Source organism: Leptodactylus fuscus, chromosome 6 (genome assembly GCF_031893055.1).
Source record: "Leptodactylus fuscus isolate aLepFus1 chromosome 6, aLepFus1.hap2, whole genome shotgun sequence".
NCBI lineage: Eukaryota > Metazoa > Chordata > Amphibia > Anura > Leptodactylidae > Leptodactylus > Leptodactylus fuscus.
The window spans coordinates 154,228,057-154,252,544 of record NC_134270.1 but is presented as its reverse complement, the minus strand read 5'-3'; the positions used below and the strand labels follow the sequence as shown (position 1 = coordinate 154,252,544).

The window sequence follows — 24,488 nt, the reverse complement described above, 5'->3', positions numbered from 1 at the left end:
TGTACGAGAAAGCTGCCGCTGTTTCCGTAGATATAATTGACATGCTGTGATTTTGAAAACCCCGCCGGTTTTGGAGATCACAGTGTGTCCACACTGCGGTTTTAACCACAAATGGGGCATGGAATTCGCATGAATCCCATTCACTTTGCCTGTACTATATAACGCCACAATTTTTTTGGGCAAATTGCGGCGTTTCTGGCCTAAGGGTGCTATTACGCAAGTGTTTGTGGCCACCTGTAAGGGGGCGTTCACACTACCGTCGGTGTCCGACATGTAGTGTTCGCTCCTAGTGTCCGTTCAAAATCTGTCACGGACATTAGGAGCGGACACTAGCTGTGTCTGTGACACTTGTCATTCATTTACATAGGCATCGGGTGCGTTCTTTTGCACTCCGTGCCCTTCCTTCACTGTCTGCTTGTAAAGATGTCCGACTTTTCAAGCGGACAGAAAAAACCTACATGTCGGGTTTTTCTGTCCGCTTGAGAAGTCGGACATTGACTTCAATGGGTGCCGCTAGCTTTTTTTTTTTTTTCTTTTTCCATTGCAGAATTTTCCGTTAGCTTTTTTTTTTTTTTTTCAGCGTGGAAAATTCCACACCAAATTCCTCACCATTTTCCTTCATGTGAATGGACCCTAAGGGTTGGTTCACACGGGGAGTGTGTGGGTGGATTTTGGCACAGAGTGACACGGGGAGCCCCGTCACTCTCGGGTCAAAACTCGACTGTCGCGGCTTCCGACAGTCATGGCTTCCCCCTCCGGAGCAGGCTCAAATGAATGGGCTGACTCTGTCTGAAGAAAGGGCAGCACGCTTCTTCATGTTGCCGCTCACGGAGAACAATACCCTGGCGGTCTCCATAGACCACCATTATGAGGGGCGGACTATGACGTGGATTACGCACCATAGTCCGCCCCCTTTGTGTGAACTAGCCCTAATACTCTTGTAATGGCAGCTTTAGGAGTTGACTGACCTGTTGCTGACTTCGGTTCCTCTCCTTCCAGCAGGTGGCTGACCAGGGTAGCTGCTTCCAAAGTATGGACCTCCTGAAGTCTCATCCGGCTCACCTCGCAGTTTTCATATTCCATGTAGTTTCTCAGTTTGACCCCGCACCTTTGGTAGGTAACAGAAGACATGAAAAGCATAAATCTTTCAAGTGATGTTCCACCTCCTATTAACCTTGGCCTTATAGACAGCAGATGTAAAACCTCCAATCTGTGTAATACATCTTCATTATCAGCCGCTGCTCTGTTTAGCATTATTTGTATTCTCAGTATGGCTTGTGTGAACACCGGCATAACCCGGCTCATTAACACCTGAACATTCAGGCGGTCTTATTACTGTATGAATAGCTAATGCAAGGACGGCGCATTAAAGCATAAAGACATTTGCCCAACTACTCGTCTGTCATTTATTAATGATAGGATACTTTACACACTGCGGCTTTGCTTTTACATAGAAGGTATCAATATTTTGAGTGGGAGACCTTACAGGATCTCTGCGGCACATATATACCTGCCTTACACAAGATGTCAGTGACTTATGTATATGGGGTTACTAGTACGGACACCATGTATCTGCTATATAATCTTCTAGGAGGTTCATGACAGCTTTATATAAAACACCCTGCACCCGGCTGATCAGCTCTTTAGAGCCAGGAGACTCCATTATTACTCTGCTCTCTCCAGTGCTGCTCTGTACTCTTATTAGTATTAATGCCTGATACTACAGCTCCCATTCACTTAAATTAATGGGGTTAAGTATTGCTCATCAATACCCAGGACCTCCATAGATAAGCTGTTTGCATCTGGGTAAGTGCTGCTTCCACTGCACAGGTCTCAGACATCAGGTGACTTGCTTGCAGGTCCCATTGAAGTCAATGAGGCTGAACTACAATAACGCCAACTCCTTGCATCTTTCCGTAGGTTGCCCCTCCACTGATTCTGGTGCAGTTGGAACTTTTTCCTCTAGTCCCCGCCATTCCTGAGCTTTCCGTTTCAGCACAGTTCTGCTATTGTTAGGTGGGAGGTCTCTGATTCAAATCAGGACCACCCACTTGACAGTAGAAAGCATAATTGAAATTGATAGCAATGATTGCTCAGGAATGAGGTGGGGGCTAGAGAAAAAAAATTCCAATTGCAACGGATTCATTGGAGCACCATGAATGGAATGTTGCAATTTAGTGGAGGTGGTGAAAGGTCCTTTGAATAGATTATTCTGGGGGCGTTCACACTTGAACCTGATGTCTGCCCTATGTCATTCTGCTGGGTTTCCATCCTCAGCCATGAGAAATTGGAGAGGGAACGGCTTTAATACCCACTCATTTGAATGGGTTTTTAAAGGTACCCAACGTTGTCCACCTTCGGCCTCTCCGCGGGGAAACCATCTTTTTGGCCGGATACAAAGTCGGACATGCAGCACTTTGTGTCCAGCCGAAAGAACTGGTTTCTCCATGGAGAGGCAGCATCTGAATGAAGGATGCAGAGATTTGGTGAAGGTGGTGAAATGTTCTCTTCATAATCAAGAAGAAGACTATATCTTGGTGGCTTATCCTTCGGGTAGCCTATCCATATCAGATTGGTATCTGACACCCCACTGATCAGCTGATACTTGCTTGGTGTATAGAACTGAAAGCAGATGACTCCAAATACTGCCCTTCCAAAAAAAAAAAAAAAAGACAATGGCGGACAATTGACCAAAATGTCCAAAGCCGCCCTTTATTTAATATCACAGCCTACGGTATGGAGCAAGTGTATTAAGACCAGCGTATCGTACTCCAATCTTAATAAACGTCCCCACGACTAGTGCAGGGAAAGAGATTTATGAGGATGATTATCTTCTGAGGATAATATCTGAAGGTTTAACCAAGGATATATTTCTTGGACAACTTCCTTTAAATCTGTGTTGCCTTGGGAAAGCTAACAAGAAGGCCGCTCTTATATTTTCACAGCTCTGCTACCTGTACGGAGACCTTTATCAGCAAACCAACCCAAAGGAGACCCGGAGAGTATTTCTTGAGTTCTATCAGTTCTTCCTAGAGCGGGCCGGGGTGAGAACAAAAATACAACTTTATTATAACTATTACTTAGAGATTTTATATATACGGTGTGTATATATATATTAAGTTAGCCATCTCTATCCCGCTTTTAATCCACCATATGCTTTTTGAACTTGACCTAGCTTGGAGGACCTTTATTCCTGTTGGTTTATATTATGTTATATGTAACTCCTCGAAACCCCACAGTTGTACTGTACTAGGTGAATATTGACGTTCTTAATGTTCTTCTTACAGCATCTTCGAGTTTCTGTTCCAGAAGACCTCGCCCTTGAATTAGGTAAGGTGGTGATGCTTAAGTTCTTCAAGCCTTCACCATTCTTAAAGGAATCTTATCATTGGATACCCTTATTTTCTCCCTAACATGTTGGAATAGCCTGAAGAAGGGCTATTCTTCTCCTCATGCAAAGAGTAGTTTGTCCACAGCCACTGCAATCAATTATTTATGTTCTCCTACCTTTAGAGGTCTTCTTCGCGCCACCGTTCGATAGAAATCCAGGTTTTCTTCGGTATGCAAATTAATTCTCTCGCAGCACTGGGGGCGTCCCCAATGCTGCGAGAACTCTCCAGCAACCCCTCTATCTTTTTCTGGAACGGCCTCTCCCTGTGTCTTCTTCCTTCCTGGGTTTCAGTATTCTAGGCCTCGGGCAGAGCCAACTGCGTATACCTGGGCCACAAGAAAATGGCCGCTTACACCAGCTTACTGCGTAAGCGGCCATTTTCTTGTGGCCTGGGCATGTGCAGTCAGCTCTGCCTGAGGCCTAAAAAATTGAAACCCAGGACGGAAGAAGACACAGAAGAAGATGGAGGCGGTGCTAGAGATTTTTCTCACAGCATTGTGGATGCCCCCAGTGCTGCAAGAGAACTTATTTCTACCAAACGGCGGCGTGAAGATGTCTTCTAAAAGTTGGAGAAGAAAAGCCTTTAGGGCTATTCCTACGTGTTAGGGAGAAAATAAGGGTATCCAATGATAGGATCCCTTTAACCTCTTCCCTGTGCAGGCATTTTTCGAATTTTCGTTTTTGACACTTTTTGACACGATTCCTTGGATACCAAATTTTATTTAGTGTTGTTTTGTTTTTGTTTCTTTTTATGTTTCCATGTATGGAGATACATAAAGGCTTCTTTTTTGTGGAATTAGATGTACTTTTTTGTTATCCCATTTTGGGGAATGTCTAATGTTTTTATTAAAATTTTAATGGGAGGCAAAATTGCAAAAAAAAAAACCCCAAAACTGCGATTTGTCTCTCTCCCCATGGCGTTTGCCATATGGGAAAAACATTTTTAAGTTTGTAGACTGGAAGTTTTCAGATGCTCTAGAAGATAATGTATAGAAAAGAGAACTGCTTACTGAAACAGACATGTCTGGAGAGATTTCATTCCTGGCTTTGGTTTACAGAGAGTGATGTCGAATGCTTCAGTGTGAATGAGGCCTTAATGTTGCTGTTTTTCTGCAATCTGTTGACAGCCCTCTGGGGTATTGACTAGATTGCTGCAATAATCTGCATACATTACCCCTGACCTTTTGGGAAGATGGTTATAGGAAATTATTAGTCTATTTCTGGAGAATCATCTTCCCGAGGTAGCGTGGCACCCGCTTTACTTAATAGGAATTACCTATAAGCGACGCATTGCCTTCTAACCTATGGTTTTATCAATTGACGACAGAGAAAAGACGTCCAGAATTGATACCGGAGGAGTTATTACGCCAATATGTCCACACTATGGTAGACAAGATGAATCCTGAAGTCCACAAACTTCTAGAGGACTTTAGGTAACCTTATTGATATTAATAAAGGAGCGCAAACGTCTAAATAAACTCATCGTGAAAAAAAATTTCTTTGACTTCCATCTATGATCTATCTATCTATGACTTCCATCCTCCAGGCAAAAACGCAACATGGGTTTAACCTTGGCAGAAAGCGAATTGGCCAAACTGGATGCGGAACGCTCACGGGAACGCAGCACCCTGGAAAAGGAGAGAATCTGTGCGGAGCCGATCCTACAGAAAATCGAGGAGGTTCTGTGAGTAGTTTTGAAATTTTAGCCTCAAAAAGTTAGATTTTGGAATCTCACTGGTTACAGTGGACAAACAACTCATTGTTGTTTGTGCTGGTTTTGACAAATCTCCTCGTAGTTGTCCCCGTGGAGTCGGCCAGAAATCTGCAAGATCAGCAAACAATCTCAATGGCCAATTCTTATATTTCCTAGTTAAGGAAAGATTTTTTCACACTGTAGAATATCGTATTACTTGCCAAAAATTTGTGGGGTTTGACTAATGGACATCTATGTACCATAGTGGGAAATCACCATTCTGGTTGTAAGTGGAGCTGTGCTCATGTGTTGGGTTCCCGGCAGTCAGGTTCTCGCCCATTATCAGGTCATGGCATGTTTGAGTGATATAGATCATCCTCGAGATAGTTCATCAATTAAAGATCGTCAGGGGTCCGACACCTGGGCCCCCAGCTGATCAGCTGTGTGAAGGGGCTGCAGTGTTTGGGTGAGCATTGCAACCTCTTCAGTACTTGCCAAACACAATGCCATCCAGTGATCTTAAGGATAAAAAGTCCTGGGGAATCCCTTGAAGTCTCTGGTCTATCTTTGCTTGTGTTGTTTCCTGTTTGCAGACATTTAAAGGGTCTCTTTGGTCCTATAGGGATTTATGGGCTGCTTATCCTATTACACAGCAGAATTGGTTTTCTCCAATTTATGTAGAAATTGTACAACCCCTTTAAGAGAGGGGTCCTAGTGAGAGGCTGATATTCGATCCTTGTCTTATATTAGCGGTATATTGGCGGTATATACCTTAGTTATATTCTCTATATATCTTAAAGGTGAACGTTGATTTTTCTAAGCCTTTTCTTCTTTCCCTAGGGTCTCACCGCAGCCCCCTGAAGATGACAAATAGTAAGTTTCTAAATAGTGGTTATTGGTAATTTAGCAAATGATGATGTTTTAAGGTTACAAAAACCACTTACCTAAGAATTATGGGATTACCTATTGTTTACTGTGAAACATAACGGGGGTGACCATTAGGATAGGTCATCGGTATGAGAACGATGGGAGTCAGCACCCCCACAGATCAGCTGCTTGAAGTAACAGAGGCTCACGGTTGTGCGCCTCTTCTTCACAGGCTGGTGACATCAAATTCATTCACCCCTGTTAGTAGTTCTGGCCCATTCAAGTGAATGAGGCTGAACTGCTGTGTCAAGCACAGCCCCTACCAGTATGTGGCGCTGTGATTGATGAGCAGTAAAGAGGCTGCTACATTCAGCCAAACACTACAACCTATTCAAATAGCTGATCTGTGGAAGTCCTGGGTTTCGGACCCCCACCAATCTAATGTTAATGGATATTAATGTTAGATTTAGATCTGCTGCAGCGGCCACCAGATCTGCCCATATGGCTCCATAAATCGATTGGATACTGATGACCTATTTGAAGGGAACCTGTCACGTTGAATAGAGCAGGAGGAGCTGAGCAGATTGATATATAGATTTGTGGGAAAAGATCTGATTAACTTGGTCATTTATTGACTGAAATCCCTTAGGAGTCCAGTGGGCGGTTCTTGCCTACAGAATGAGACCGTCCCCTTGACTCCTAAACCCAGAATAAACAGGGATGGTAAAATACAATTATAATAATTATTTACTCAGAAACCTATACAACTATCTGCGCTATATCTTGCAACAGGCTGCATTTTCACAGTAATTCATAAAAAAACACTAGAAAATAAAGTTTTTGTTTCTGTGGCAACTGTATCCGGTATAATAGCTAGCTACTCGCCGCTAATAACAGGGTCAAGGTAAGAAAGCTGCACGTTTTATCGCTTCTCCTTTATACGTAGACTATCCCACCTAATAAATTCAGTGCTGAGCGACACTAAAAGGAGGTTAAATATGTCTCTGGGGATTTTTTTATTTTTTGCAGCACAATAAAAAAACCTGGTAGTTGTATGACATTATTGCTTGTTTCCAGGATTATAGCAATTGGTACTATTATTCTGCTACTTGAATTTCATGATCGGTAGCCATGTTTAGAGCGTCTTCCTCCTATTTTTCTTGGACCCCTGGTCCCTCTCGCACCCTGACATGAAATCATGCTGACCCACCAATAATACATTTCCCCTGTTAGCAATATGCCTAGGGGTATGTTCACACTGTGAAATTCAAGATGGAATTTGAGGTGGTCTTCCGGTCCGAATCTGCCTCCCATTATTTTCAGTGTCGGCAGTGATGATCTCCTCGATCTTGATGCTTGGTTATTCCTATTGTATATGAGGCTGATCATACGTGCAAAGCCAAAGGTAATACCTACAGGTCTATGTATATGGCCATAATAGCTGTCTGTTCGTAAGGGGTTGGAACCCTGCCATAGGCTGTGCATATGGGATAACTTTAAAAGGTTCCTATCATTTAAACACATTTTTTTCTGGTTAACACGTAGGAATAGCCTTAAGAAAGGCTACTCTTCTCCTACCTTTACATGTCTTCTCCGGGACACCGTTCGGTAGAAATCCCAGTTTTAGCTTATATGCAAATGAGTTCACTCGCAGCACTGGTGGCGGGCCCCAGCGCTCAAACAGCACTGGTGGTGTCCCCAATGCTACGAGAGCACTCTCCAGCGCCGTTTCCATCTTCTTCAGGAACGGCGTCTTGACGCGTCGTCTTCTGGCGGTGGCTTCAAACTTCTAGGCCTAGGGCAAAGTATTGTAAGCAGCCATTTTCTTGTGGCTGGCAGGCATGCGCAGTCTGCTTTGCCTGAGGCCTAGAAGTTTGAAGCCAACCCCCGGAAGAAGACGCGTCAAGACACCATTTCTGAAGAAGATGGAGGCGGCGCTGGAGAGTTCTCTCGCAGCATTGGGGATGCCCCAAGTGCTGCGAGATGACTCATTTGCATACTGGCGAAAATCGGGATTTCAAGCGAACAGCGGGCCGGAGAAGACATCTAAAGGTAGGAGACGAATAGCCCTTCTTAAGGCTATTCCTACGTGTCAACCAGAAAAAAATGTGTTTAAATGATAGGATCCCTTTAAACGTTGAGACAACCGCTTTAGGCTGAGGCCCCACATAGCGTGCCGCAGAAAAAAAGTTGCTGCGGAAAAGACTGCAGCAGAAACTCATTGCATTTTGAGCACTTTGGTGTTTTGATTGTTTCCAACTCTGTTCAGCTATTCCAAAGATATAAGCCCTTTTAAAGCATATGTAAATAAGGGCATGCTGGCCAAGTGAGCGGCCATATAGTGGTCTCTCTGTAGTTTCACTTAGCTTCTAGATCCTAATTTCCATTGACTTCGATAGGGCTTATATCTTTGGAATAGCTGAACATGTTTGGATAACAAAATGCCCAGAGTGTTAGATGATATCATTGGGCTTTTCAGACCTGATGACAGGTCCCATCTAAATCCTAATTTGTGATATTTTATTATTTTGTTATTCTTACTGGAGCTATTTTGATGCTATTGTGCGTCTGCAGTCGTTTTATTACGAGGCAGGTGGCATAATTACAATTTTATTAAGAGTTTTCCAGAATATTTTCTGTAGTATTACCACTCGAGGCACTGGTATTACTAGACATAAATAGCGCAATGTGGATATTCTGCTACAAATTATCCCCAATTGTGCTCTAATAAGGAAGGAAATGCAGATTTCGGGCCTGTTCTGTGCCGTCCTGATGGGAGAAGAATTAAGATTGCCGGCCGGGGCACTTTGGGACTCGTGTAGTTCTGCCTGATTGAAGTAAATCCTCTACAGCCCAGAGCTCTTCGGTGCTGCACAGCCATTCCTGTAATTCTCAAAATCGTGCTTATTTGGAGGAAGGGATTTTCCTCCCTCAGGCCCCCCGGGCAAGACTAAAAGGGGATTCTGAATTTTGTGCAAATTAATCTTATGATATAAATATAAAACAGCAACTTTCTTAAAGGGAACCTGACACTTTGTATGTGCGATCGTATCTGCAGGAGGAGCTAGCTTTGGAAATATTCAGTGGGTGGTCCTAAAATGTATGTTGTGGGTACAGCTCCCACGCGGCAAGATCAAGATTCACTTATCTCTACTTAAAGAGGACCTTTCATGTCCTCAGGCACATGCGGTTTTATATACCGCTGGAAAGCCAACAGTGCTCAGAACGCCCCCTCTGACAGTACAGGGCTATGGAGGAGCACTGTCGGGAGAGGGGCGTTTTTCAGCACCATGGCTTGTCGGTAAGGAAGGCCCCCTCTGACGGTACAGAGCTATGGATGAGTACTGTCAGGGGAGGGGTGTTCTTCAGCGCTCAGTGCCATGGCTGGTCGGTATGGAGCGCCCCCTCTGACAGTACAGGGCTATTGAGGAGCACTGTCAGGGGAGGGGCGTTCTTCAGCTCTCAGCGCCATGGCTGGTCGGTAAGGAACGACCCCTCTGACAGTACAGAGCTATGAATGAGTACTGTCAGGGAAGACGTTTTTCACAGCCCAACTAGACTGTCAGGAACGCCCTTCTGACAGTGGGGAGACATCAGTGCCAAAACTAAGGGCACCAATATCTGCAGCCCCAGGGCACAGAACGGGAAAGCCGTCAGTGCGCGATATATAAAATCAGATGTGCAGGAGGACATGAAAGGTCCTCTTTGAAGGCTACACATGCTTCCATGAGAATTTTGGGAACATTTATGCATAATTAGTTATCCTTACTTGAAAAAGCAAAATTATACCTTTTACCTTCTCTCAACCTCGCGAAAGAGGAAAATGGGATATTTTATTATCGTAGTCACCCTACCCAGGAATGAATCTGTACAGTTTGTAAAGTGCTGTGGAATATGTTGGCGCTATATAAATAAGATGTATTATTGTAAAATTGTGTATGTTTGGATAGGATCTGCTGGGTTTGTCGTAAAAGACCGAATCCCATGAGGGGTCCAAGGAACTGAGGATAGAAAAGCCTTATTATCATGAATTGATTGGAAGACGTCAAGCAGCCAACACTACTCTCTGTTATAGGTTCAAACATTTATCACATCCTCAAACCTTTCAGATTATCCGATATATTGAACGCACAATCAGATTGGGATTAATAGAGGCTCTCAGACAGTGAGGTCATCTGAAGATATAGTGTCCACATTGGAAGGAGATCTCTTCATCAGCGCGTCTTCTATGTAGTGACACTTATCGTATACGTTGTCACAATCTTGAAGGTTATTCCCAGAGTATAATTGAGATGTTGAAGGTGCTCGAGCACTTAGCCTGGTAGCCACAAGGCGATGAGGCAATGTAGACATAATCCTCATTCTATGGATATCCAAAACGCACCTCAAGTGCATTGTGGGCGGGGCCTGATTTGCCTACTGGCTGCTGTGATGCAGACCAAGGCTAAAAATGTCCATCATGGCTAAACGGGAGACATTTGGCATCAATTCCTGGAATGGACCATAGCATTTATAACTGGCTATAGGCACTTCGAGCAAATCGGGCTCCGCCTCTGATGCACTTGCAGGCTGATTTGCATATCAGTTACCGGTTTGCACTTGGCAGACTCCCTTTGATGTTAAGAATGAGCAATATGCCATTTACCTTAAGGTGACCATATAAACCATAGGGAGCTTTGCTTTTTGGCCGACAAGTATTCCTTCTTGACTTTAAGCCTGTATACATGCATGTTCAGCTTGGCCGGACATGTATGTCCTCTCATGAGGTAGAGGTGAATAAAAGTGGCCATACATATTAGAGAAATATTGACTATGACGACAATTTTGGCAAGGCCAGACAACCATCTAATGGCAGATTTAAGTAACAGGGGAATGGAAGAATGAATTTTCCTTCACGACATCGGCAACTAAATCAGCGAGAGGCTTTTCCCAGTATCGCAGGCCCCGAGATGACTTTTTGAGGTGAAAGAGAATCCATAAGATGTGGCCACCATCTCCCATGAATGGTGGATCCTGTGATATCTACAGATAGGTGTTATTTGTCATTGTAAACCTGCCTGTCCAGATGACTGCAGAGAGGTGATCTCTACAGAACAGGAATGGACAGCCTATTGTAAAGCCCAGTGACAACTGCCGAGCAAAGATTTCTGTAATTATAGGTAAAGGGGTTCTATCATTAAAATGCAATTTTTTCTGGGTACCATGTCGGAATAAGAAAGGCTATTCTTCTCCTACCTTTAGATGTCTTCTCTGCGCCACTGTTCAGTATAAATCCCAGTTTTCATCGGTATGCAAATGAGTTCTCTGGCAGCACTGGGGGCGTCCCCAATGCTGTGAGAGAACTCCCCAGCGCCGCCTCCATCTTCTTCTGTTACGGCCACTCTTCGCATCTTCTTCCGGCGCTGGCTTCAAACTTCTAGGCCTAGGGCAAAGTATTGTAAGCAGCCACTTTCTTGTGGCCGGCAGGCATGCGCAGTGGGCTGCCTGAGGCCTAGAAGAAGATGCAAAGAGAGGCCGTTCCAGAAGAAGATGGAGGCGGCGCTGGAGATTTCTTTCGCAGCATTGGGGACGCCCCTGGTGTTGTTTGAGCGCTGGGGCCCATCCCCAGTTCTGCGAGAGAACTCATTTGCATACCGAAGAAATCCGGGATTTATAACGAACGGTGGCCCGGAGAAGACATCTAAAGGTAGGAGAAAAATAGCCTTTCTTAGGGATAGTTCACACGTGAAAACCGCGTCACTGATTTGGGTCTGAAAAAAGGTGGTTTTTGCACCTTGAGGTGTTTTTTGTAGCGTTTTCTGGAGTGGTTTTAGGTGAAAATCGCTTCAGAACACTCCAGGCAGTTTTCCCCTCCCGGACAGTGAATGGACCGTAAAAAACCACGTTGTCGTTTTTGCCAAAGCCACGGCAAAAAAACACAACCAAAAACCACGAGGCGTTCCGCCTCCCATTGACTCCTATTCATTTCTTCAGGTGGAAAACGCCTGAAAAAAGGTCATGTTGCTTTTTTTTTTCTTTCTTCCCACTAGCAGCAAAAAAACGCTAGTGGAAAATCGAACGCTAGCGTCTCACATAGGGCTCCATTGTATGGAGGCGGATTTTGAGGTGAAATCCGCGGTCAAAATCCGCTCCCTTGTCCCTGTGTGAACTAGCCCTTAAGGCTATTCCGACGTGGTACTCAGGAAAAATTGCATTTTGATGATAGAATCCCTTTAATGACTAAGAACATTTCAAAAACCATCTAAAATTCTTAAAGTAATCTGTAGAATTTTACACACTTGGATTAGACATTAGGCCATTTTCTCGTGACACATTCCCTTTAACTGGCAGGACGGTAAAAATCGTCCTTCTGACCAGATAACGTTCTAGCGCTATTTCATATACTGTTGTTGTATTTCTACTTCTGATCAATGTCTGATATTGTAAGAATACCGTTCATTAGGAGAAGACTCTGCCGGGATTTTCTCTTCCCTTTCCTTAGATGAAGAGGTCAGCGCATCTGTTTATCTATTTTCAGGTTCGCTCGGCCTCAATCTTGTAGATGAAAAGGGAAATGATGGCTTGTACGGGGCTGCTGCGGGGTGTAATTGGTACTTTTTCTACTGAAAGGGAGAAACACTGCCTTGTTATCTCAGAGGATTTTGTGACATCTGCCTTGTGGAGAAGGAGACATTTCATAGTTAGGGAAAATAAGAAACTTAAGGCGAAAAATAATAAAAACACGTCCTGTTTCTAAACTTCTGTCCTTCTGTATTTCTGTATGCACAGCGGCACTATACAGTATGTAATCCTGACCTACATGAAGCACCTTGGAGTGAAAGTTAAGGAACCCAGACTCCTGGAACAGAGACGCGGACGAATTGGATTCCTACCAAAAATTAAGGTAAAATTAAGGTGGTGTTTCCAAATCTGCCTCACCTGCAGAGGGGTTCTTGGCAGGTATTCTGTAATTTTTTTACATTTTTTTTTTTTGGTTTTGAGTGCTCCTCAAACTCTCTAGTTAGATGCCCCCTAAGGGTGGTGATGTGTAGTGCAACTGAAGAGCCAGTTTTGATAGAAGCGATCATAACGTACATAGGCCTCTGTCTGTCTGTAGCACTTTGTTCTTCTTTTACAATGTTATACCCTTGAACGTTGCGGCATATTGTGAATAGAGATGAGCGAACACTGTTCGGATCAGTCGATCCGAACAGCACGCACCCATAGAAATGAATGGAAGCACCTGGCACAGCGACCGGCCGCCGGCAAAGTGTACGTGCCAGGTGCTTCCATTCATTTCTATGGGTGCGTGCTGTTTGGATCAACTGATCCGAACAGTGTTCGCTCATCTCTAATTATGAACTGTCTTATGATTTATTAACTGATGACCTGCCCTTGGGATAGGTTATTGATTAATGATCGGCAGGGGTCCGACACCAGGACCTCTGGATGTTCAGGTGAGATTAGGTTCACGTCTGCACCGGGCTCTCTGTCGTTCAGACTCTGCCGGGGCACCTGAATGATTGAGAGCTGTACTGCTAAAACAACGGTTAAACGTGGATACGGGCAAACCCCATTGATTTATAATGGGGTCCGCCGGGTGACTGCCATTGTCATACTGAAAGTGGCGGAGAGAAAAACCCTCTGTGCAGGACACTGAAAAGGGAAAAACCCTTAATCTAAGCTTCCTATATAGCTGAGCCATCTGTTTTTTTCCCCTCTTTTTCCTTCCTGGCCAGGACCAGCTTGTCATCATCACTGAAGTCAGCTATGGACACATTTTGTATACATATGCATCATAACCTTTATCTCTCTGAGCATAAATATACTAAAAGAATCATTTTCTTTTTGCAGCAAAGCATGAAGAAGGATAAAGAAGGAGAAGAAAAGTGGAAACGTCGAGGGCTCTCCAGCATCTTAGGCCCCCCGCGGCGGCCAAGCCGGCAAGATAGTAATGCAAGTAAGTGTGTTTTACCTACCTTTTGGTTTTCCCTATAAATATCACACCATAGCCAGGGAGGGTCAAAGGTTATTCAGGGCTGTAAAAAACTCACACCATGGGATACAACAGGGGTAGGGAACGTACGGCTCTCCAGCTGTTGCAAAACTACAACTCCCAGCATGCATACTGGCTCTGCTGTTCTGGGAACTCCCATGGAAGTGAATGGAGCATGCTGGGAGTTGTAGTTTCACAGCAGCTGGAGAGCCAAAGGTTCCCTACCCCTGGGATACAATGACAGTGAGAAAATCAGCCCACTACTCTATTTTTTTTTCACAGCCCGACTCTAATGGCAGCTGAAAAAAGTATATACATCTAGACGTACTATATTACCGTAATAATTGAATAACTAGAAGTAATCATATTATTTTGAAGCCCCAATTTCTCGACTTTTTTCCTTGTAAGATGCCACTGAAAACTAGCCCAAATTGCACGACCCGTACCCCGACTTCACAGCCCTGCGACTTGTTCCCTTGTTCCTACATCTCCTACATTGCACTCAACACACGATCCCTGGATTTAGTTATTGTTGTGGACCACATCAAGCTCCAGCCGTCAGGTGGCCATGGGCTAGTGATGAGGCCAGATGGAAGTAAGAGCAGCCCGCTATGAGTACTGGAAATGTATTGTAAGGAAAGGGTGCCTGCTGTGACTACTAGGAAAGTAAGGGGTAGAGGCTGCTCTGACTATTAGGGAGAGCAGGACAACAGTTTTACTAGAAGGGGAAGAGGGGTAAAGCTGGCTCCCATTTATTCCAGTAGGTGATCCCCAACTATAAGACACTTATGGCATAACATGAACTTTTATTTTGTTGTAGACCGGAATCTGTAGAGTTGGGGTAGAATTAGAGTAGGGAAAAAGTTACTGTAGCTTGAAAATATGGTGAGGAATTGTTTTTGATTATATTGAACCATTATTGATATTGTATAATAATTAGATGTATAGTTTGATACATATTTACATATAATAGGATTCAGTCACTGGACTATTAATGAATTAGAGGATCTTTCGGCTTCTGACCGACCGTGGCTGTCGGCCATTTATGAAGGGGTCAGAGCTGGAGTTAGGGTGCGCTCGGTGTCTTGTGTCTGCGTTCTGCCGGGTTTCCGTCTTCAGCCCTGAGAAACTGGACAGGAGACGGAAACCTGGCGGTCAGTTTTAAAACCCATTCACTTGAATGGGTTTGTAAAGGTTTCCGCCGGAGTCCACCCGCTGCCTCTCTGCGGGGAAACCGCTTTTTTTTTTTTTTTTTTTTTTTTAATTATCCGAACACAAAGTCCTGCATGTCCGACGTTGTGTCTGGCCAAAAAAAAAAACGGTTTTTCCTTGCGGACAGGCTGCAGGCGGACTCCGGCGTTCACCTTTGCAAACGTTTTAATATTGACCGCCAGGTTTTCGTCCACTGTCCAATTTCCCCTGGGCTGAAGACGGAAATCCGGCGGAATACACACACCGGACACCAAGCGCAAGTGTGAACGAAGCATTAGGCTCTGGTGGTGGGCTACATCAAAATCTGTACAGTGTCTGAAGTAAAGATGACACTTGCCTGGGGGCAGATCACCAGCTTTGCAGGCATTTAACATTCTGAGATTTCAGAACCTAAGTCTGCAAAACAGTGAATGCAGCTGTGCAGAGGAACACACTGTAAACAAGTCCTGGCACGCATTTGCAACGTTTGTGTGGGTTCATTCTGTATCCTCAATGGTTATCATACACTGTAATAGCTTGCTTTGTTCCAATTTTCCCTCTGTTCTAGTTTCGAGGGCGTTGCAAATGCAGAAACACCCGAAGCACTTATCCACGTCATCGTCCAGCAGCCCGGAGCCGGCGGAGAGCAGACTGCGTATTAGCGGTGGTTCTGTGGACGGCCATGATTCTTCTTTCAGCTCCTTCTCTCCTTCAGCTAATAGTACTTACAGCTCCCCAGATGGTATTCGGGAACTGGAGGGAGGTGAGTTCACCATGTAGTTATGGTGGAAGTATCATAAACCCTGATTTATCAGAATGTTACATTTGCTCTACAGACACATTTATGGGTTTCTTCTTTTTCTTTCTGGTAGGTGTGAAATTTGATGGGTCTCACTCCACCGACTCTTGTGATGGCAGTTCTCGGACTTCCGGTTCCCTATTTGACTTCCCGTCTTCTCCTCTGGACCTTTTGCATGAAGAAGTGAAAGACAGCGATCGGTACAAACTATTGGGGGGAAGGGGCCGCCAATACAGACCCGGCATCCGCTGTAATAGAAAGGCGGATGCTGGGGAGAGTTAGACACCGGCACAGGTGCCGGCGCCTGCGACATCGCTACGCTCCTGCCCTGCAGGAAGCCAGCCACTGCTGGCTTCCTGCAGGGCAGGAGCGTAGCGATGTCTCAGCGCAACAGCATAGCGATGTCGCAGGCCCCGGCACTTGTGCCAGCGTCTAACCCTCCCCGGCATCCGCTGTAATAGGCGGATGCCGGGCGGCCACATTCAGACTATAAGATGCACCCTTCTTATAGTCTGAAAATTACGGTAATTGTATTATCAATTATTCCTGTTGTTTTACCGCAGGATTTAAACCATTGAGCTGCAGCAAAACCCACCCAATTTCAGGGTGGATTTTGCAATGGCAATTTTACAATGGGAAAACACTGCTGTAGGGTTGACTTAGTCTCTATGAACACAAGTCAAGTTCTTGTCCAAAACCCCCCCCACTATTTTCCAAATGCTATAGTGGGGTTTTGCAGGGTCTTTTCTTTTAATCTGACATTGGATATGGAGAAGATCCAAGTACAAGACAGTAGTCAATGCAACCATCTGACACGTAGCAAGAGGGATGTCCCAGTGACTGTCCCATCCAGGGTACGGGCGCTTCTCTCTGCACCTAATGTGTGGAGGTTGGGTGCATAGTAAACCTGCACAACCCCTTTAAAAAGGGAGTCTGTCACCAGCAACCAGCATATCAATCCAGCCCTGCAGATAGATAGGTTAGGGTCACCTGAATCATATTGGGTTATCCCCTTGTAAATTACCTCCGTTGCCAAGTTATCACCATTTTTGTGAGTATGCAAATGATCTCTTTGGAGCATTGAGGGCATGTAAGTGGCACCTCCTTCATTGCCCCGAAGAACTCTCTTGCATATTGATACAAGTTGGGATTTATGGACAACAGAGACGCCGATTCACAAGGGGAAACTCCATTAGATTGATTCAGGTAACCATAACCTATGTGTGGGGGTGAGCTGATCTGCTAGGTGCTGGCGGCAGTCCCATCATGGTGGAGGAACACTGACTGCAAATGTTTGTAAAGGCAATGACTTATTGTCTTTCTTTTGTTTTTACTCCCTAGATTCAGTGAACATGGCACACCAAAAGTTTCACGAAAGTAAGTCCCCCCCCCCCCTTCTCCTTAAAGAGGTATTCCCATCTTAATTGTACAGCATATGCTATAAATGTCTTATAGATGTGATTCTCACCTCTGGGGCCTGTATTTTTCTTTAGTACAGAGGTCCCCTCCTGGTGACGGGCTGATTGGAGAGGTGTCACACCGCGTGTGTGTTGGCTCTCTCCATACACTTCTATGGCAGTAAGCCAAGCAGGCATGCTGAGCTTTTTCATGGCTACCATAAAAGGGACGTGAAAGAATGCACATGAGGTTTCTTCATTCATCATTCCTTCATGCATTAGCATTGATACCACTAACAATGGATATATTAGGAGTTATCTAGTTTCTAGTATTGACGGCCTAGACTTCGGACCCCCGCAGATCAGCTGTACTGAGACAGTACAGACTATTGTTCATATTCCGGGAGCTGTGTTTCGGCCTTTCCGTGCAAACCATAGCAGTGAGCGTAGGTACTGCAGTTGTGTTCCATAGACTTCAATGAGGAAAGTATGTAAACAATACCAGGGGCCGTGCTGTCTCAACACAAGTAATCTAATCCCATGTATCGGATCCTAAGCATTGGCCATCAATACTCAAAACTGGACAACCCCTTTTAAAGGATTAGGACATCAATATGTGATTGTTGACACTCAGGACCCCCGATAATCAGCTGACCCCAGCTCTGCAGTATCTTCATTTAATAGCAAGCACAGTGCTATACATTTCATAGGGGTTGTGCTTGGTATTGCAAATCAGTCCCATTCACTGAAATAGGACTGAGCTGCTGTACCCTGAAGTCTTTGGCACGGGAAAGTGGTCGCAGCCTCTTCAAACAGCTGATCGGTGGCGGTCCCTTGTATTGAACCCCATTACTGATGGTCTATTCCAAAGATAGGTCATCAAAATTTGAACCCCTTTAAGTTAAAGGAGTTGCTTCATCTGCACACCCACTTCGTACAGGGGTCATCACCAGGTTCAGGGGTATTTACTCCGCACCTGCTGGTCATTCTTCTGTTTTGTTGTATTTTATGGCGCTGGTGTATTTGAGGCGCTGAACTGTGAATATCTGATCTGTGAAGAATGCTATTTCTCCATAGTACTTCTCATGTACAGACATTGAGGACCGCACATTAATACACATCCTTCTCACCCTCCATTTTAGATTGGAGAGCTTGGCCATTGGAGACACTCAGAGCGAAGATGAACCTGATCTAGACCTGGAGATGGATCCTCCAAACTGGCAGCAACTGGTCAGCCGAGATGTTTTACAGGGACTAAAACCACACGAGATCAAACAGCAAGAGGTCATACATGGTAAGAGTAACCCTAGGGTGTTATTAGGGTGCCTTAAAGGGGTTGTGCTGGGATTGAGTATTACCTTACAGGACAACATTCTAAATGCAATCCTCAACAAATGTTCCTGTATTTAGATATTGCTCTTACAGACTTGTTATGGCGCCCCCCGCTGTTCACTATCCCTCATCACGTCCACCTAATGTGTTTAGTACTGCTGCTTCAAGTGCCATGGTTTTTAACCCCTGCCATACACAATAAAAGGAATCATTCCACCATGGTGGTTGGACTAGACATGTATGACCTCCACCACTCCACACAATGCTTTGTGGGTGCAAGGGGTAAGGACCCCACTGATCGGATCCTATTAGTAGACTGCGGCATTCAGGTGAGCACTGTGTCCATTGAACAAGAGCTGCGCTCGCTTGAATGGGACTGAGCTGCAAGTTTATTATTGGTGATAGATCATAGAAGTCCTTTACGTTGGTGTTTTAAGAAGGAATCAGAAGCACCCCAGAGGATGTAATGGAGCACAAGGACATCCATAATGGTACTGAAGCCGTCCGTCCGTCCGTGTTTATGCAGGGGGGCCAGGAGCGAGACCCACATCTCGAATCTAAAAGGGATTCTCTCTGATCTAACGACCCCTCCAAGTTTTATACGGTATCCATATTCATACAGAAAATTTCTTCTATGATGGTCTATGTACATTGCAGAGAAGGAGAAACCCTTTTGGCGCCGTGTTTGGATGTCTTGTATGTTGTCAGGCCTGGAAAGGATGAAGGAGAGGAACACAAATGGAGAAATGCTGCAGTGTTCACAGGATAAAGGGGCTAAATGTCTGACCTCCAAGTGTCCCACCAAAAATGAAGGTCTCCTATATGAATGCTCCATTCGCTTCTGTGGGACTGACAATGCCCTGTACTCTTTCTGTCACTGCCATAGAATTAAATGGACTGGTAGCCATTCCACTCCCTAGTGGTGATCAGCTGGAACCCTAGGGGTCAGACACTTATCAACCATACTATAGATAATGGATATGTGATGTGTGTGGGTAAACCAAACAACACCATACTTACCCGGGGATGGATCTGGAGCGTCAGACAAGCAAGTGTTCAGCCGTCATCCATCTAAGGTGTACGGTCAGCTGTAATCCTGATGGATCGCTCCTGAGCGGTGAGGCTACTCTTTAATGTACAGCACACCTCTGTGTATACACAATAAGTGCCTTGACCAGAAGTCATCTCTCCTATTTTATGTGTAAATGCAGTTTTTATGCTGCATTAAACAGTTATATGGTTATGGCCGGGATATGGAACAGAAAATGAAATAAGCTAGAATCAGACTCCTGCATAATGCTTCCCTAGAGCGGATTATATGCAGTATCAAGATTTAGACGCCGGAGAAATCATTTCCCACTGCAGCTGCATACACGTCTGACAGACTGGGCCAGAAATGGCTCTTCTCTCCGGGGAACGCCGCGTGCCGATGTTGTCCTCAAGTTCTGCTGAACTGGGAAATTGTGCAACCCCATGCCTATAAATCCTTCATTTACACAACTACTGATCGGAACGGATCAACGGGTGAATATTTTATGGCCAGAAGATCAATACACGTGGACAGTACGCAGGAAAAACAAGGCAGCGGAGACCGTAACCTAGATTTAAAGGGGTTGTCTGGGAAGTTAAAGGAACGCTAACCCTAGAAATCAACTCTAAAAGCAAACAAGAAATATAGGCGCCCTTAGGCAAGACTATATACTATTTCAGACTAAGTCCTGTACAGAACACAGGGGTTAATTCATGTGACCGCTTCTGCTGTCTATCACTGGCCGTGATGCAAGTGTGTACGGCATTGGGCTGCTGAGGCTGGAGATTGGCTGCGGTGGCCATGTTTATGTATAGAACATCATCGCTGTAGCAAACAAAGCGCTCGTTCACACTGGGCAAGAGGGGGCGGATTTTGACGCCGAATCCACCTCAAAATCCACCCCTTATAATAGAGGTCTATGTAGACCGCTAGTGTTCTTTTTTGCACTAGCGGTATGTTCCCGCTCGCGGAAAAAAAGAAGAGCCCTTGTTTCAAGCGGATTCCGTGGCTCATTCAGCCTCGCGACACCTCCCTCCCAACTAGGCCCATTCATTTGAGCTTAATCTGGTGCGGAAAGCTGCGAAGGGATGCCGGTGCACTGCAACGGAATATGTTCACGCGGAACCCAGTGTGACCTAGCCCTAAAGAGAGACTTGGTGGCGGTGACATTAACCCCCTGTCCGTAAGGCGCCCTGACAAATATTCTTCTCATCATTTGCGTTGGTGAACATTGATCGTATTCTTTATAATTTTTCAGAGCTATTCTATACGGAGCGAGCACACGTCCGTACGCTTAACGTCCTCAACCAAGTGTTCCACCAAAGAGTGATCCGAGAGAGCCTCCTGACACCTGCCGAAACGCGAAGTGTGTTTTCCAATCTGGAGGAGATCCTAGAGCTTCATGGTGAGTAATAACCGTCATGTCATGAAACGTTGTGGTAACCAGTGTACAACATAATCTATACATCACTACTAAGATAAGAGTATTCCTCAGAACCAACCGTCAACTAGCTGCACTCCCTTTGGCTCCATGCAACCCAAGAACAACATGACCCCAGGGTTGAAGATACAGATAAAAGCATAGTCTTTATTGTGTGTTCATACAAGACAAGTGTTGGGCTTTTACTGTAATGTAGGTGTCTTTTTAAATTCACCTACATTTTGGCTGTGACCTCTGAGCCTCGATCCTTAGGTTGGATTTGGTGATCCCAACTTCCTTGTCTTGGTGACTATGACATACATTGCTCATATGGTCTTATCATACTGAAAGTATTGACTTTGTGTTTGCCATATCATTATTCATGGAGTACAATTGCGGAGCTTCTACTTTTGTCCGCCTAGATTTTGAGATATCGCTGGTTAAAGTGGTGTTGGATGTTCTCGCGGCTTCACTTCAACCAGTGTGCAAGTGAACATGTGCAGCTGGCCATGCAAGGGGGGAGCAGGATGTTTTATTCTCCTGTCCCTGTCTCTACAGATGTCCACAATGGAGGGGTTATCATGGACATTTATTTATTATATTACCCCCCCCCCCCCCCTTCCCATTATCAGAAAGCATACTTGCCATTGAGCCCCGTATAAGTCGTTTTGCAAAAACAAACTTTTTCTCCCGTCTTGATGAAAAACGAAATACAAAATTGGTGTCACCGCATCCATAAAATAAAATTAGTACCTTACTTACTCTACATGAGAAACGCCATAGACCTTAAAATTCAGACGCCAGATTTGATGTTTTCTCTTCATCTCACCTCTCAAAAACATAACGTAATAAAAACTGATCATAAAGTCTTACTAGGTGCCCACTAAATACAAGGTCTCGTAAAACTACAATGAAGTAAAATGGGAAAAAAATCTGAAGGCGGGGACGCAGAGAGGGATAAGATGTTACTGGTTTACGGCCACAATGTTTTAGATCGCTAAAGGGTTAAAATGTACATAAGGCATCGGAGATACGTGTCAGGAATATTTATATGCGCTAGGATTCGGCAAAAAAAACAAACAAAAAAGCGACATTTTTGGGAGGGTTTTTGCAATTTTAAAGGGGTTATTCGGTTTCTAGGATTGATTGCCTATCATTGAGCCATAAGTGTAGGTACTGGTACTGCAGGGCTGCCATATTGAAGTCTGGATAACCCCTTTTTATATGATTGTTAGCCTGTCAGCACAAATTTACCTCTTAAGCGGAGTTCACATGGTGTTCCTGGGACTTTGTGTCCGCGGAAAAAAATGGTTTCCAGGCGGAGAGGTTGAAAACGTATACAGGCGGTCACCTTTAAAGGGATTGTCCCATCACAAGGATCCTATCTATACTGCTTGATAATGTGAATGTAAGACTTTTCCTAAATACACTGCTTCAGCAAAACTGCTTTGTTTGTCCACTATCTTACTTTATTCAATTCATTGTTGACACATCCCTTGACTTATCTGCTCAAAAGTCAAGTGATGTATCTGCTGCTCTGAGGGGGGAGGGAGGAGGAGCTAAGTGCACGGGAGCGAGCCTGGGGGGGGGGGGGGTAGTTTATACTTTGGGGGGGGAAGAGGCCACCAATACAGACCCGGCATCCGCTGTAATAGAGAGGCGGATGCCGGGGAGTGTAGACGCCGGCACAGGTGCCTGCAACATCGCTACTATTGCTGCTATTCCGGAGGGGAGAGGGGGGCAGAGGAGCGGAATAGCAGCATCACTGCTGCCGCTGCTGGCTTCATGCAGGGCAGGAGCGTAGCGATGTTGCAGGCACCTGTGTCGGCGTCTAACACTCCCCGGCATCCGCCTCTCTATTACAGCGGATGCCAGGTCTTTATTACATTGTGAAGGCTGTACGTCCGATGCCTAGCTGCATCGGGAGCGCACACGCAGGGCCAGCGGCATAGAAGCGACGACTTCTCGCTGCTGGCTTTGCATATGTAACCCCGTCCACCAATGACGCAACAAAGCCGGAAGAAAGAAGAATTTACAGCATCGAAGACGGGTGAGTATGCGACGTGGGAATACCCCTTTAAAACCCATTCAAGTGAATGGGTTTTAAAGCCGACCGCTCATAAGCATTTAGCTGTCCGGTTTCCCTGGGGTTTACAGCGGGCAGCGGTGGCAGTGTGAATGCCGCTTTACAATAATCATATTGCTATGTTGGGCTTTTAGCTTATATTCCAAGCATACGCCAAACACAGGCTCATTGTGGCCAACATTTTTTAATTGGCAATATGCAAATGAGGCTGGAAGTGTAATGAGGGCATCTCCAAAACCCAGAAGGTTTCCGACACAAGCACTACTTGCACCCAGCACTGCTCCTGTCTCTGCTAGGTGTGCGATCTCTTGCAGGTGTAAATGGCGTCAGCTTGTGCATGCTTTGTACAGTCGCTGGTCTGCGCATGCGCCGGCTAGGATTGCAAGGTTTAGATTGTGTAGACAGGATGTAAATTCTTGATGATAGATTTACTGTGATGCCAAAGCCCTTTAGTAGATATCACCAAATATAGTAGTAGTTAACAGGTGCAAAATGTATTCTGTGTTGTTTTGTTTTTTTTATTTTTTTTTTATGGCCTTGTCTAATTAGTTTCCATTACTTTCAGTCGGACTGAAGGAGCAGATGAAAGCCGTCAAAAAACGTTATGAAAACTCTGTCATTAAACAAATTGGTGATGATGTGTTAAGCTGGGTAAGTTCTCCTGACAACTGCCCTGTTAAGCCGGGTTCACACGGGGTTTTTTGGGCCGAATTTTGACACGGAATCTGCGTCAGAATCCGGCTCGATAAACTGCCTCCCATTGACTTCATTGGGACCTGTTTTCTTCTTTTTTTTCCCGCTAGTGTTTTTTTGCCGCTCACAGAAAATAGAAGTGACCTGCCCTTTCTTGCCACGGATTCCACAACGGAATCCACCGCAGAATCTGCGGCGCGAACACTCCCTCCTGACTAGGCCAATTCATTTGGGCCTATTCCGGAGCCTCCGCCTCAAAATCCAGTCCAAAAAACCCTGTGCGAACCCGGCTTTAGTCAGCGCAAAATCTTCGAGTCTGCTTTGTTCTATGGGGAATCATTCTAATTCAGAATGTCTTTCTCTGTAGTTTTGTGGACCTGAGGAGGAGAAGCTGAAACAAGCAGTAGCCACTTTCTGTAGCAATCAACCCTTCGCCTTGGAGATGATAAAGTCCCGGCAGAAGAAGGACATCAAGTTCTTAACGTTTGTCCAGGTAGGTTACATTTCACTGGACTCATTTTGTATATTGCATGCCCGTTCATGTACCCAGCCCATAAGTCGTCTTCACCTTGTGGTAAGGGCATTGTGATCATTACTACTACTACTGAGAGCGC

General features: G+C 45.0%; 1 protein-coding gene across 3 annotated transcripts in view; it reads left to right on the top strand.

Moving 5' to 3' along the window:
* Window positions 1-24,488, top strand: part of ARHGEF12 (Rho guanine nucleotide exchange factor 12) — a 113,433-nt gene that overhangs the window by 48,347 nt on the left and 40,598 nt on the right. For 2 of the 3 annotated variants that reach the window (XM_075277600.1, XM_075277598.1), the window contains 15 exons: window positions 1,000-1,113; window positions 2,946-3,044; window positions 3,288-3,330; window positions 4,719-4,824; window positions 4,938-5,075; window positions 5,925-5,957; window positions 12,720-12,834; window positions 13,785-13,890; window positions 15,686-15,880; window positions 15,990-16,116; window positions 17,258-17,293; window positions 18,456-18,607; window positions 20,934-21,080; window positions 23,747-23,832; window positions 24,242-24,367. In XM_075277600.1, the coding sequence (XP_075133701.1) occupies window positions 1,000-1,113; window positions 2,946-3,044; window positions 3,288-3,330; window positions 4,719-4,824; window positions 4,938-5,075; window positions 5,925-5,957; window positions 12,720-12,834; window positions 13,785-13,890; window positions 15,686-15,880; window positions 15,990-16,116; window positions 17,258-17,293; window positions 18,456-18,607; window positions 20,934-21,080; window positions 23,747-23,832; window positions 24,242-24,367 (1,623 nt within the window). The remainder of the gene's footprint in view (window positions 1-999; window positions 1,114-2,945; window positions 3,045-3,287; window positions 3,331-4,718; window positions 4,825-4,937; window positions 5,076-5,924; window positions 5,958-12,719; window positions 12,835-13,784; window positions 13,891-15,685; window positions 15,881-15,989; window positions 16,117-17,257; window positions 17,294-18,455; window positions 18,608-20,933; window positions 21,081-23,746; window positions 23,833-24,241; window positions 24,368-24,488) is intronic. The other variant, XM_075277599.1, reaches the window with a different exon arrangement.